We start from the raw sequence: 14,760 nt of genomic DNA, 5'->3' as shown, positions 1-14,760 counted from the left end.
CCGGAACTGCTCCCTACAAAGCCAGTCAGGACTCGGGTGAAGTCTCCTCTCTGTGAGCAGCCTGTCTGCAGGGCAAAAAGCTCACACAGCTTCCACCTTCCTGGGTTTGACTTCGGAGCATTCAGCATCCTCTGCCCCTCCGTGCGCTTCCCACAGCAAGTCCGCCCAGGCGGGGTCCAGGGGAAGCCAGAGGGTCCTGCACCCCAACTTCGCAATCAGATGTGACTCTTAGCCAGCCAGTAAAACAGAGGTTTATTAGATGACAGGAACACGGTCTAAAACAGAGCTTGTAGGTACAGAGACTAGGACCCCTCAGCCAGGTCCATTTTGGGGGGCAGCGAGCCAGACAACCACGTCTGCACTTCACTCCATGTCCCCAGCATGCCGAAACTAACTCACTCTCCACCAGCTCCTCCTCCGGGCTTTGTCCCTCTCCCGGGCCAGGAGGTCACCTGATTCCTTTGTTCTCCAACCCTTTAGCTATCACTTTGCAGTGGGGAAGGGCCCAGGCCATCAATTGCCAGGAGACAGAGTGTCAGCCATTTATGTACACTGGCCCTTTGGTCTGCAACAATTACACTCCCTTATCCCACCACCTAGAGACTTAAGAAATGCATAGGGGAAACTGAGGCACCCCTACAGCATTCAGAGGAAACATTAAGAACAGTCCCACTTCGCCATACCCCCATCAATTAAAAATGCTTTTAAATATATTTAACACCATTATAAATGCTAGAGGCAAAGCAGGGTTTGGGGTGGAGGCTGACAGCTTGCAACCCCGCATTTAAGACCCTTGCAACCCCCTGAGAGGTCCTGACCCCCCATTTGAGAACCCCTGCTTTGTGGTATTATTTTATGTCCTCCCTTCTTTCCTTCTATTCTATTTCTCACTCTCTTGGCTTTCCATCGAATCCTGAAGTCAACTATGTTGTATTCATCTAAGCCTGCCTTGTCTATGAAGAAAATATCCAGTAAGATGATGTCCCTGACCAGATTGTAAATCAGGATCCAAGTAGCAGGTGTCACGATCGACTTGCCAGCCAAAAGCATCCTCTTGTAACTAATCAGCGGTCCAGTGTTCCAAAAACATCAGGAAAAGCTGTATTTCACCCATCTTTTCTTACCTGACTTTCCTCTACCTTGTGTCTGTCTGTTAAGAACAGGATAAGTAAATGCCCTCTACACATCAAGGCTGGAGTAAAATTAACCCTTTCCTTTTCATCAAAGAAAAGTTGTTCTGAAAATAAGAGACTGATCTTTTGCCTCCAAAAGGAGAAAGGCTTTAAAGGTTTTGACTAAGTTTGTTTTGCATAATCACTCAACTTGAGTTTCAATATAAATGCCTGTTTTGATTTCTTATTCCTTCTTTTATTTAATCAACAAATTTTTCATTTGAATAAATGCTTTTGGGTGTTTGTCAAGTTACTGAATAAAACAAAGGCCTCTGTTTACAATAACTCCAAACCTACCTATCTCTGTTTAATGTTCAACAGTGAAAGAGATTATAAACAACTTTAACTCTTTGGGCCTTTGAGATCAATATCAACACAACAGATACTAATTTGAAATGAATTGGAACAACTTCTGAACATGTTCCCTTAAGGAAAAGGGATGAGACTGATATATTTGGTGTTCTGATAGAGCAGTTTTAAGGTAGCAAACCAATCTTTGCGTCAGGGATTTAGACACCTGAGGCCAGATTCAATCCAGGCATAACTCCACTGAAGACTGAGTGGGCCCATGACGTTTTGTTGAGGGTGATGGCCTTGATGTAAGACTTGATAATATGCTGTTCATCCTGTCAACTTTAGATATGCGTTTTAGGTAGGGTTTATCCAATTTAAAAGCACACTTATGTAATATACCTTCATTAGCCCTCCACTAACTTTACAGACCTTTCTAACGTACAGACTTTCTTCTCATGGTATCTTGGTAACTGAGATCAGTCGGGGTGCTCTTGCTAACAGCCCCATAATATGAATGCAGGGGAGTGAGGGAGAAGGCCAGTGGGCAGCAGAAGTCCTGAGCCACAGAATTTAATCCCTTGATTGCCTGACAAAGTTAAAGTTTGTTGACCTTCTGGAAACCTGCAAGGTCTTTGTTTACTCAAGCTTTTCCTCAATAACCTGCCAGAACAGGGCTTTTGGAGCAGAGCTCTTATATCAGCTGACTTCTCAATTTAGTCATATTTTAACTGTTTTTAAAAAATGTATTGTAAGAGAATTCAGATTATGATGAGTGAAACAAGCAAGCTTAAGCCATATATCTGCATGCACATTACAAATGCCTAGTTTTGTATCAGATATGCAGACATTCAATTAGAAGAGTATAATCACTGAAAAGATTTCTTCCCATTGACTGATGGATGTCATTAGCCCCAAGGATTTTAGAATCTTACGATCAGATGGTTTACATCATAATCTCAAATGTCTGAGAAAATGGATTTATTCACCCACTTTGGAAATCACAAAACAGTGTCCACTGTGGATGCATACAGACTGACTACACCATGCAATCTGTACTTTTATGGGGTGGCGTTTCTTTACCTCAAAGCAGAAGTCTTGTCCAAGGATACTGCTGTGAAGCGGTTTGACAAAAACTTTCTCTTCAGTCCCAAGATCCAATGCCTCCACTGCGCTGCCTGGGCTCAACAAAGACTCATGTGAACGAGATTCTTTCAGCTTTGGCAGTCCACGAGATCTGAAAGCAGACAAGAAGGGAAAAATAAGAGGGAGTCATCTCCTAAAGAAGATTTGGAAACATCCAGAAACAAAGGAAGATTGAGACTGATGGGTTAACCAGTCTGTACAATTTTTATAAGTACTTTATAAGCCTAAAGTAAATAAATTGCATGCCTTATTTATTCAGTTTCTCAAATGCAAGGTGTCGCATAACTCTTTAATACAGTACAAAATTGTGGTACTAGCATCTAGCTAGTAAATAGATTCCCACCACCACCCAAATCCAGGAGATATAGATTCATAGAACTACAAGTTGCATCCATTTTGGCACAGTAAAAAAGAAAAATAGAAATTCTTGACAAAATGTGGATTTATCTTTAAATCTGTATTTACTGTAGACAATATGCTACTGGGAATATTTAAATGCTGATTACTAAGCAAATGCTTTGTTAATAGCAACAAATACCTTCCCCCCAATCCCTAAACAGACACAAAATGAGATTTTCCCTCTTTAAAACAGGCAGTTTTTTCAATCAGTGGGATTTCCCTCTACATATTGTGGAGCAGAAAATATAGAAACAAAACAACAAACAAAAACAATTAAAACATGCAAATGCCCTGCCACCTTACCCTACCCAGATCAGCTGTCTACACTGACATTTTGCAATCCCTCTGTCTGGCTGGTCTTTACACCTTTTAACTGTTCCCATCTCCCTTGTCTTTTTTGGCCTCTCTCAGCATTCCTCCTCTGGGGTTGCCCCAGGCCTCTTCTATCTTCCCAGTGGACACACAGATTCTCTTTTTCAGCTGATGGATCTAAGTCCCTTCTCTTTGACCACTGCAGGAATCTCCCACCTCTAACTCCTCCAAGGATGTCCCTCATCATTTCAGTCTGCTTCTGATCCTCTGTCACTCCAGGCATTTGTCATCTATCCAGACTTCCTTCCATCAGTCTCCTTTTGGCTCTTGCTGACTTTTCAAAGACACACAACTCCAGCTAACTTCAGAGTTTTGGGACCATTTTTGCATGTCAAACGGTTTACAATATTTTCAGAATTCAATTTCCATGTGATACTTGTATGTTCGTGCTTGTTTATTCAAAAACTTAGTTTGTGACAAGCTGGGGTGTAAATCTACCCTCGTCTAGCTTGCCAGGCACTAAGTGTCTATGCGGACCCTGCTGCCATGCATTACAAGCTTGTCAGTGCGCTCTAATCTACTATTTCAAAGCAGGGTAGATCAAAGAGCACTACAGTAATTTTGGTGTGCAGCAGAGGGTCCACACATGCACTTGTGCCGCAGGCTAGTGCAGAGTAGACTCTCATCCTAGCTTGCTGTGAGCTACGTGTTTGTGTAGACGAGGCCTGAGCGAGATAAAGTTCTTATAATGCAGTCTACTGTCAAAGTGGTACTGTAAAGTACCAGGTTTCTGACTCCAGAATAAATGTTATCACCTCAGGTTGTTTCCTCCTTGTGCATCACTGCCTGGAATAAAAGGTTCTGCAGGTAAAATTGTGCTTTCAATGGCACTACTTTGGTGGGGCTACTCATGCCTAACTGATCATCCCTGTAACTGGAACTTAGTAAATGAAATGATTGATAGTAAACAAGGAATAGAATCCAGGTGCCTCTCTTACTGCATTTGACTCTACTCTATTCGACTCATGAACAGGGATAAAAACAGTAAAAACATAAAAAGAAAAGGAGTACTTGTGGCACCTTAGAGACTAACAAATTTATTAGAGCATAAGCTTTCGTGAGCTACAGCTCACTTTGAATCTGATGAAGTGAGCTATAGCTCATGAAAGCTTATTCTCAAATAAATTTGTTAGTCTCTAAGGTGCCACAAGTACTCCTTTTCTTTTTACGGATACAGACTAACACAGCTGCTACTCTGAAACCAGTAAAAACATACTTGCTGTTCCAGGCCTTGATTCAGGAAAGCACTTAAGCACATGCTTAACCCTATTGCTATTCAGCAATGCACAGCAAATAAGACTAAGCATAAGGAAAAGCAGATGTGAGAGTAGGCTGGCATCATTTTTCCACACACTTTTCAGAGTAGAGCTGCACTTTAAAGCCATACTTTCTCACCAAGGTTTCCCACCATATTTGGGCCACAATGTAGGCCTGGTTTACACTAAAAAATTAGGTCAGCTTAACTACATCGGTCAAGGGTGTGAAAAATCCACCCCCCTGAGCAGCATTGTTAAGCTGACTTAAGTCCCCATGCAGACTGCGCTAGAATTCTTCCGTCGACCTAGCTACCACTAGCTACCTGTTGGCATAGGTAGTGTCTACACTGAAGCGCTACACCGGCGCAGCTGTGCCACTGTAGCATTTTAAGTGTAGACAAGCCCTTAGTTTCAAAGCAAAAACGTTTACAAATGGTTATTCAAAGAAGGATTGGGAAGGTTTTGTTAGCTATGCTGGTAGCTTTATTCTTCATTTTATTATTTATTATTTTTAGTATAAACTGTACTTCCCCTTGAAACTCTTTTTTAAGAAAACCTAATACTTTGTAATATTAAAAAATCTTAAAACTCTCAATACCATAGCAGCAGCTTTATTGAGGGATATTAGAAAACAGGAAGCCTTCTCCAAATGCATTTTTGTTTGCATCTTCACCAGTTCTAAGGCAGCTTACCAAGACATGGATACCACAAAGAATAAATATATTAAGAAGCAAGCAGAGTTCACCTCATTTTAGTTTTGCACAAGATCAGCTACTTCTGGCACGCTGGTTGATTCACATGGGATCTTTAGACATTCTCAGAGAAAATGTAGGTTACATTAAATATATTAAAATGATCTAAACAGAGGGAACAGCTGCATTCTGATAAGATGGATTCTTAAAAAGATTTCAAATACAAATTGACAACATTAGTATGAGCACTCTGTCTGCACTGTGCTTTTTTATAATAGGTTACAGCAGCAGCTTGTACCAATGAAAACCTAAAACCTCAGCCATGTATAATTGAACACTTGCTGCAATTAGGTAGGGCAAGTCTAAAATAAACACACCACAATGCACCACTTTAATATCTATGCAAAATCCTCTCTCTAATTTAAATTTCTCCTCTAAAGAAAGAACTGCTGAGGTCACTTGGCTACCCAAATGGCAACTCTCCCAAATTCTCAGCAAATTCAGTTCCAAAAGATGGTCCTTTAGTGAATGATGCCAGAGAAATGTCTGAAAGTGCCCACAGCTAATTCCAGCCTCAAGAGCTCACAGCAGAAGAATATGGGGTGGTCAAAAGGGAGGAGAAGACAGACTACCACTTCCAAAACAAGGCAACTTTTCACAAATCCTGATTAAGCCATCACAGTTGTAGCATCCTAGGGTTAAAATGGCCAACACATTCCAATTTACATCAATCAAGCGCACCTACATGAAACAATTGTACAGCCATCTGGCCGTGCACCCCCAAATCATAGTGGTGCCACATAACAGCCCCTCCAAATCTTTTTCTGGGCTACATCTCAGAAAAGAAATCCAGGTGTGCAGAGGAAGAAATGCACAAAATCCAGCAGTAGTTTTATCTCAAGCCTTTGGTTAAAAGTTTCAGATGAATTTTAAGCCAGGCAGGAACATTGGGTAGGAAGAAAAGCTACTCCATCCATACACGTTTAGTAATATCCCTTCTCCTCATCCTTCATGCTGCATCCTGCCCCTCAGGTGACACAAACAAGGTTCCTGGCAGTGCGCAGTCTGCTCAACACTGGGCCTGTTTCCATGGTGCTGCATCTATAAGGAGGTTAGAGCTGGAAGACAGCAGGGAGAAGCAGCAGCCAGCAGGGCTCAGGGAGCATGCTCTGCAACAAGGCAAAGGTGACCTTTCAAGCAAGGAGTGAATTGCTCTTCTTTGGATTTAACAAGATAACTAGATCCTAGATAGTAAAGAATGGCAAGGAGGGAAAAATACCTTTAAAGAACTGCTAGCCAGTGGCCTACGAGGAATGGGGTGGGGACTGAAGAAAAATACATCACAGAAGTTCTATTTATCTTTCTTCACATATGATCTTCCCCTGCTGGGAGACATTTACCATATCCCACCTCGCAAGCTAAATTTTTTACTAACACATCTGTTTTGTTTCCTCTGCAGCATTCTCTTTAGCCTACTAATTTTGTACATGGTTTTATCTCAGATCAACTTGGATATAAAATGGTCTTGTTTGGTCAAGGGAGAGGGGCCGTGAATAAGTTTTAGCAATCCCTGGAAGTGACTGTATTTTGTCCTGCACAGATTTCTTTTTGGTGATCAGTTCCTTTCAGCATTGCCAAGCAAACAACTATCAACAGATTAAAACTCAACCTCATTCTGACACCACAGTGATACTGGAGAGTTGCTTGTTGGGTTAAATGTGAATGAATGCATCTGCAATTGCCACAATGTATTTCTCATTTATTGGTAAAACTGTTTAGTATCTATGATACTGTTGCTCTGGGCATAATTCAGTCAAAGGCAATTGCAATAAAAATAAATTATATTTCTATTAAAATAGTTTTCTGCTTCTGTTAAATTCTCACCCGACATTCTGTTGTTGTAATTAATAAAATAGACAATTTGCTCTCCCGTTACCCCTCTGGCATAGACACACAGTTAATAACTCAAAGCCACTCACTTATTTTTCTAATGTCCAGTGATGATGCCAGATTAAAAGAGCCTTTCCTATATTAGATGGGAAGCTATTGGAAAAATGAGTACTATTTAGAGTGTCTGCGAAGAGAGAGGTAATCCCAGAGAAGCTGGATTACTATAAACAGGAAGTTCAAGCAAGCCCAGGGTGGGGGAAGGGTTGTTTGCACAAATCTGTTGCTATTAAACAGCCCCATTAACAACCCAAATGCTGATTTCAATTACATTTAACCTTAAATGATTAACCTTTTCCCTACTATTTCTTCTATCTACTGCACATGGTAAAAACTCTGCATAAGGGAACACATGGTTAAAATGCATCATTACCAACCCACCAACCACTGGTGTAGCTACACTTAACACTTCATTTCTATCATGAGAAGTAGTGGAAGGAGGAGTGTGTGGGGAAACGTTTTAACTTCTCACCTCTTTCCAAATGCTGATGGGCAGTGGTCCTCATAGTGAAGTATGCATGTTCCTCAATCAGAGCTTTGAAAATGCCCCAAACTACTGACCCAGCAGCCGAATCCCACTGCTACTGACAAGGTCTCTCCAGCAACACTACCATATCACTCCAACCCCAATCTGACCCTGCCTCCTTGCACACCATGATTCAATAGTTCTCCTTTTCAGGAGGATTTCAGTTGCGAGTAGAGGAAGCTTGGAACTGAAAACCTCAGGCTTCCAATGGCACCATCCAACACACAGCAATTGCTAATGAGCTACTACTGTATTCTAGCAAGCATAGGGGGAAAAGGGTTAAAAACCTAATTGCTTTGGTGATGAAGCTGTCCTGCTGATTTTGACCTATTTAAAAGCCAAGCTACAAAGTACAAGAGGCTTTCAATTACTCAGCGTATTAGGGAGAGCATTATACTGCTCCAAAACACAACATGGGAATATCAATAATCTAAAAACCAAACATTAAATAAGTGCAGCACTGAAGGAACAAAATGCCATAATATTTTTTCTTCATCAACAAATCAAGGTAAAGCTCAAGAACTTTGATTAGAATTATATTAGTAAGGAGAGCTGAATCCTGCTCAGCCCAGCCACTCAACTAAAACCTGTTTGTCTCAACTGTCCTCACATTAAAAAACTGTCCATAAACTTATGCCTATATGCTTCAGAAAAATCCACAACACAACACCGTTGCGATAACAGAGATACTTCCTAAGATCAGAAGGATTAATTCAATACTTATCCACAAAATCAACAGAGAGAACCTGGATTCCTGTGTGGTGGAGTTTCTGCTCAACATTGAAATTAGGAGTCCTAGGCCCACTGAACTGAACCCTAAAGTCAGCAACAGCATCTCGGTCCGGAAGTACAGGTGCACTCTACCAGGACTGAAGCAGTGGATTCCCATGGCAAGCATTCATTCTATAGGCACCACACCCTGCTTGGTTTTCCAACTATCAATTAGCAAAATGTCTCATTACTTGGTCAACAATTCTAGCAGTCTAACCAGTTTTATTATATGTATGTTTATTCACTATTGGAAACTTTAGGTTATTTGTTGACAATGAAAAGAACTCAAATGTAAATAAGAGCCTCTGCTCTTTTTGAGCATGGAGATTCAGATCTTGTTTAATTGCAGGGCTTTACCCAAAGCCCTAAACTCATTGTTTGAACCATGTATGTTTAATTTCAAAGCCCTTCCAGCTCTCTCTCCGTACAGATCACAGCTTGTCTAACATAAATCTCATATGGTGCTACAGAATATCCTGCTGAATTTTACAATCATAACATTATCTTTCCTCTGACAATCACAGTCCCTACTGCTAACATTTCAGACTCCTTTATTTTGCTGAAGCAGATACTTAACTATAATGTTTCATTTAAATGCTATTTATGGAAATGTACTATGTAGGGTGGAGTCTCCTTTCTGCATGCCTGACAGTGCACTGTGGGTTACAGAAATGCATCTGCCATGAAGGGGGATGTTTATAAAGGGGTCAACTGAACTGGCAGCCAGGGTAGAGTCTGTACCCACAAAGGGAAAGTTTATGACAGGAAGCTTAACATTGTGGGCTTGTTCAATTTTTCCTGAAAAACGAAGTAGCTACATAAGACCTGAAAGCAGTGGCTGAGAGAAACATTCACTAGAACATGAGCAGTGAGACAACATTTCTTTGGAGACATCCTGCTTCATCCCCTCCTCCCCCACCCGGCACTCTCCAGCATGTAGACACAAAATGACATATGCTGAATGAGTGCTCCTGAATGAGTCAAGCCTTAATAACAAATTGCGTAATACAGATTTTTATCCCTAAATCTCAAACAGGATAAAATCACCCACTTTTTTTTTAAACAAGGATTAAGCAGAATGAATGAATGAGAAAGTGAAAACACTGCAAGATTTGTTTCCATTTATCTTATCTTTTTTCCACCTCCATACCGCAAATAATTGAGGGGAAAAAATGAGAGGACCTACCGATAGAAAGAGCTGGTGTGAGAGCAGCGGTAGTGCTTCACTACGAATCCCAAAGCCATGGCTACTGGCTGCCCTGGTACCCGGCAGGATCCATTCTTAGCAAGCATAGAAAGGAACGTTTGGCAAACTACGACTATCTGATAATGCCATAAAATCACTTTTACTACATCAGGAGGAGTCCCACGTGGCAGTAAATCCCAGCAGGGCAAAACCCTCCCAGCTGTCCACAGAGCTTTAATGCCGTTGCCGAGAGCATATGCAACCAGGCTCAACCATCTTTACTCCCCATCAGAAACAAACCTAAGGGAAGGATTATGAGGCCGGTTGGAAATGCTCGCAGACTCCCAGCCACGAATTGACTATATTAATTTGGTTTCTTTGCCCCATCTCCTATCCAAAGCATGTTATCCTTGAACCTTTTATGCTGTTTTACCTTTAGAGTCAGTAGACAAGTTTTATGCTTTAGGAAGACACTCCCAACACACGTAAGATGCAACTGTGTGAGACGAATGCAGTGGGAACCTGCCTAGTAAAAATGTGAAAGCTGACACAGTAAATGATGCCAGATGCTCTTGCAACATGAGATACTGCATCCCAGAGAGATACTGTATAGGATATATGTATCTGGACAACTCCATTCAAATCTGGTTTAGGTCACAAATGAGAAGGGAGTCTGGAAGTTTCAAGCTAGAGCACTGCAAGATCAGAAACAATTTTGCAGGCACAGCAGGCTCTGCTCAGGAGAGAGCCAGAAACTAGAATAGCTTAAGTGAGGTAAGTCAGTGATAAAACAGTGCTGTGGAAGATGCAGACCCAGACTGGGTCCACAGGTATTGTGTTGTTAACATCCCAGTTTTGAAGAGCTGGCCTGGTATGCCAGCCAGTTATACTGAAACCTGGTTTTGAACCCAGTTTCAGTATGTTTAAGCTGGATGATCAATTGCTTCCCCTCTGTAGCAGTCCTAGTTGCATCCTGTATGGCAGTTCTCATTCTCCAAACCCCTTCCCTACAATGTTTCTGGGACATCTCTCTACCTCAAAACAATTCTGCTCACAGGGCATCACCTGCCAACATCCTGAATGAGATACAAGTCTGCAATACCAAATCCTGAAACACACCAGGATAAGTAAATCTCCTAACATTTACAGGTATTTATCTATAAATTGAACCGCTATCACTATAGAACCTGAACATCTTGGAACCATTAGAAAAATGAAACAGCAATATTCATCTCGCTCCATACCCACTCGGTAGGAAGGAGCGAATTTTTGTGAATGATTTTGAAGTAAGCTAATGACATTGTTTATTTTAATAATAAATAATAATAATGTTGCTTTTTTTGTGAAATGGAATGAAGTTAGTCTCCTGCCTATCTAGCCCTAGAAACTTGCATAACACCATGACATCCTTTGTGAGCATCTCCTTAGATTTGGGTAGGTATGATTCACTGGGGATTAGGCTAGGAAAGTTCTTATATGTAATAAATCAATAATAATAAAGGGGCAGTGAAGACATAGGAGGTTGGGAAGAATGCTAATTCATTCATATTAATTATACACAATTGTAGAAAAACAAATTCTAATTTTTCACCTTTCTTTGTTCACAAGCCAGTTTTAATGGTTGCATCTCCGTCTTTTGTCCTTTGAATAAACAAATTCAATATTGTTTTAAAGAGGCTGAGAATATTTTTTTTAATTCCTCCTCCTTCTCCCACCCCATCACTCTTTTTTTTTTTAAGCTATCTCTTCCTATCTTCACTGCCTCATTCACACGTGAATTCTCAGTTGTCTTTTCACACCATACCAGCCAATTGTGTTTTCTGAAACCTTCGGCTGCAAAGTGAAACTTAGTAAAAATCATTGGTAAGATTCACTGTACAGTGGGGTTTAGCTTCCTTTGTGGTTGTATTTATAAAGTAAAGTAACGTATACAATTACACACTTTCAAAGATGCTGTATTCGAGTGGTGCATTTCCGGATAAGAGGCCACTAATGCAAACACAACTCCATTAAACATTCAGTCTCTTCCATGTAAGGTGCCCAGGAGGTTAGTACTGCTACAAACGCTCATCAATTTCTTTCCAAAGAGATTGAAACAGTATTCTTTTCCCTCATTGTCCTGTAGCATAACACTTTACAAATGCGCATTGGGAGAGCATCTGTGATGTCAAAAGAAATTGCTACACACTTCAAGCAAAAGAGTAATACTCTCTTACACGAACAGTAATTTATTGATAGCAATAAAGAAGCTGGGGTGAATTTTATTATTGCCAGATGAAGCCTAACTATTCTCTCCTGGCTCGCTGCTTCACCTTGGGCCTTTATCTACCCAACTTAGTCTCTTCTCCAAATGAACAAGAATTTGTCCTCATTGTTTAGATTTCTTGGCTGCCTATCATAGCTCCTGCTGAGTCCTTTAGAATTCCTGTGCAAATACATTAAAAATTCAATTTTCATGTCACAGGGCCAAGGGCCGGCAAAGTCACAAATGCCAACAACGCCCTCTGGCCACTACCCAGAAAAAGGATTGCTGTGCTCAGAGTGTGCAGCAAGCCCAGTATTAGAAAGCAGAGTAGCTTAATTCCCAACTATCTTAGCAACTCTTGTCTGACCCCCTCCTAGCAGCATCTCTAGCGCGGGGACAAGGCGGGGGAGGTGTTGGAGTAGGAGCTGCAGTTGATAGGGGAATGGTGGCAAAGATGTGTGGGAGCTACAGACTGCAGGGGCAAGAGGCACAGAAGTGAGAGTTCTGAGGACAGTGCTGTAAGGGGGAAGGTTGGTGTGGAAGCGCTGGGGGACGAGAGATAGGGAAAGCAGCAGCTTTCAATCATGCCAGCCAGCCTCCCTTTCAGGCTGCTATACTTTGCATCTAGCTCTCCAGCTCCCCATTTCCTCACCCCCTACATTGGGCCCTACCACTAGAACGCCTCAATTCATTTGCCCACTGGGCCATTATTTTTAAATTCAGCCCTAGGCGTCTTAAGAGGATCATGGCACATTAACACAACAGACTGATGGTGCCAAATGGCATCAGGGCCTGAAATAGAATTTACAGTTTGCAAATCATTGCTGAGTCCCTTAGGTCTATCTGATTATTCATGTCTGCATGCTAAAAACCTGTGTGCTATCTTTTAGGAGAAAAAATAGGGTGTATAGAGTAGCCAGCTTCTACACCAAAGTAACTGGTGTTAAATACAATTACCCCTTTCCACCCTCAGAAAACAGTGCTTCCCTTATGCAGTAAGAGCAAATGTCCATCAATCCACATGTAGCAAGGCGGCATTCTCAGCTGAAACCATGTGTAGCCAGAGGAACACAAATGCAGGCTTTACACTACTCATGGGTGTAAGACTTTATATCAGAAAACTTTGTTTAAAGTTTGCAAAATCCCCCATTAAAAACAACAAGGTATCACCAGGTAGTGACCTTATTCACCACGTTTAAGCCTATGGAGTCAATTTTCATAGCTGAGTTACAAGTCCCTGATAATAGGAGTTTACGACAGACCTTTAGTCAAAATAGCATGGGTGACATGGCAATGATTGAAGGAGCAGCACATCATCCACTTTGTTGGCTACATCCTGTAAGCAGTTTCTCCATAACTCACAAAGTTAACAAGGCCTCTAACATCTGAAGTCTTGCTGTCTCCACGATTTTATGGCGCTGCTTTTTAAGAAGGCAGCACTATCGACTGAAGCAGCGCAGCATGACAGACACAAATAATGAATTCAGCCCAGCAGAGAGAGCGAAAACGCATTAAACACACAATAATGTTGTAAAGTCAAAGAAGCCTGTCAGGGTCCTAAGTACTGGGCAGCCCATTTACCACTCAATCCAACTCTACCACTGGGCTTCACGGAGTAAAAAATAACCTGTCTGGCCTCCAGTAAAGATGATCATGACACTTTACAAAAGTGAAAAATGCAACTGAGGCAAGTAAAAACCAAAACATATTGCCCCTCCCCAAGCCACTAGCAAAATACAAGCAAGCCTAGATATACTGACTGAGAATGTTAAAGTGCGTCTCACCAAACTAGCTTCTGAATTTTGGGAGCTGTAATCCCGACTTCTAGTTTTCTGAAGAACAGGCCCTGCTTCCATTAAAGAAATTCACACTGCGGTAAGTACATGATTGTATTTGACAACAGTATGAATCCCCAATAGTGATGCTCTGCAGTACAGTATGTGTTGGGGATTTGCACTGTAACTACATTACACAACCCCTAATGAAGATGCACTGCATCAGGATATTTGTGTTTGCAGTGCTGTACATACACTGGTGTAAATTTCTCTAATGCAGACAGGGCCACAATACTGTATTGTGAAACTTAACACTTATAAAGTGTTTGGAGACCTGGGAGGAGAGGTGCTAAAAAAGAACAAGATATTTTAGTGCAGACACTTAAGCAAACCCTTTTTCACCAGCCACCTTTAGGACTAGTAACAATCTCATCTGATGGAAGCACACGCAACATTTAACAGGCCAACAGATATATTTCTGATCGTTTAAAAAACAAAACCACTCTAGTTGTCCCTCATTTCTGTCAGTTTGCAGGCATGCTTACACAGACTAACATGTTTTGCCAGGCACTTTTGGAAGAGTTGAGCAGAAACTACCAGCCTCCTTCCGAGGAAGTGCAGAAACTCCTACCTGTCATCAGCGTTGCGGAGAGATGGAAGACGGAAACTTGTATTCCTGTCCAGCTTTGACTGGCTCTTTGTCCTCTTGATGGAGCCTTTCAGACGTTTGCTGAAGAAGCCCTACAATGAAGTGTCATAGCAAGTGAAACAGGGAAACTCTTATGCAAGTAATGACTAAACCAAATGGGCCTCTCTCTACTTTATAAACCAAAAATGCTTCAGTCTCCAACAAAACTCAAACTGATCATAACCCCATTAAGGTACAATAAAAATTATTGCATGACAAGAGGAGAAGTTATAGTACAAAGAGTAGTAACTTGACATTTCCAGATTTTGACTGCATGGCATACAGATTGCATTA

General features: G+C 41.3%; 1 protein-coding gene across 8 annotated transcripts in view; it reads right to left on the bottom strand.

Moving 5' to 3' along the window:
* The window catches only part of RASAL2 (RAS protein activator like 2), a 275,645-nt gene that overhangs the window by 42,241 nt on the left and 218,644 nt on the right, over positions 1–14,760 (bottom strand). For all 8 annotated transcript variants that reach the window (XM_043552867.1, XM_043552868.1, XM_043552869.1 and 5 more), the window contains exons 5-6: positions 14,410–14,519; positions 2,547–2,700 (exon numbers count right to left, since the gene is read on the bottom strand). In XM_043552867.1, coding sequence (XP_043408802.1) covers positions 2,547–2,700; positions 14,410–14,519 — 264 coding nt within the window. The remainder of the gene's footprint in view (positions 1–2,546; positions 2,701–14,409; positions 14,520–14,760) is intronic.

This window comes from Chelonia mydas, chromosome 8 (genome assembly GCF_015237465.2).
Source record: "Chelonia mydas isolate rCheMyd1 chromosome 8, rCheMyd1.pri.v2, whole genome shotgun sequence".
NCBI lineage: Eukaryota > Metazoa > Chordata > Testudines > Cheloniidae > Chelonia > Chelonia mydas.
This window is presented reverse-complemented; position numbering and strand designations above follow the sequence as displayed.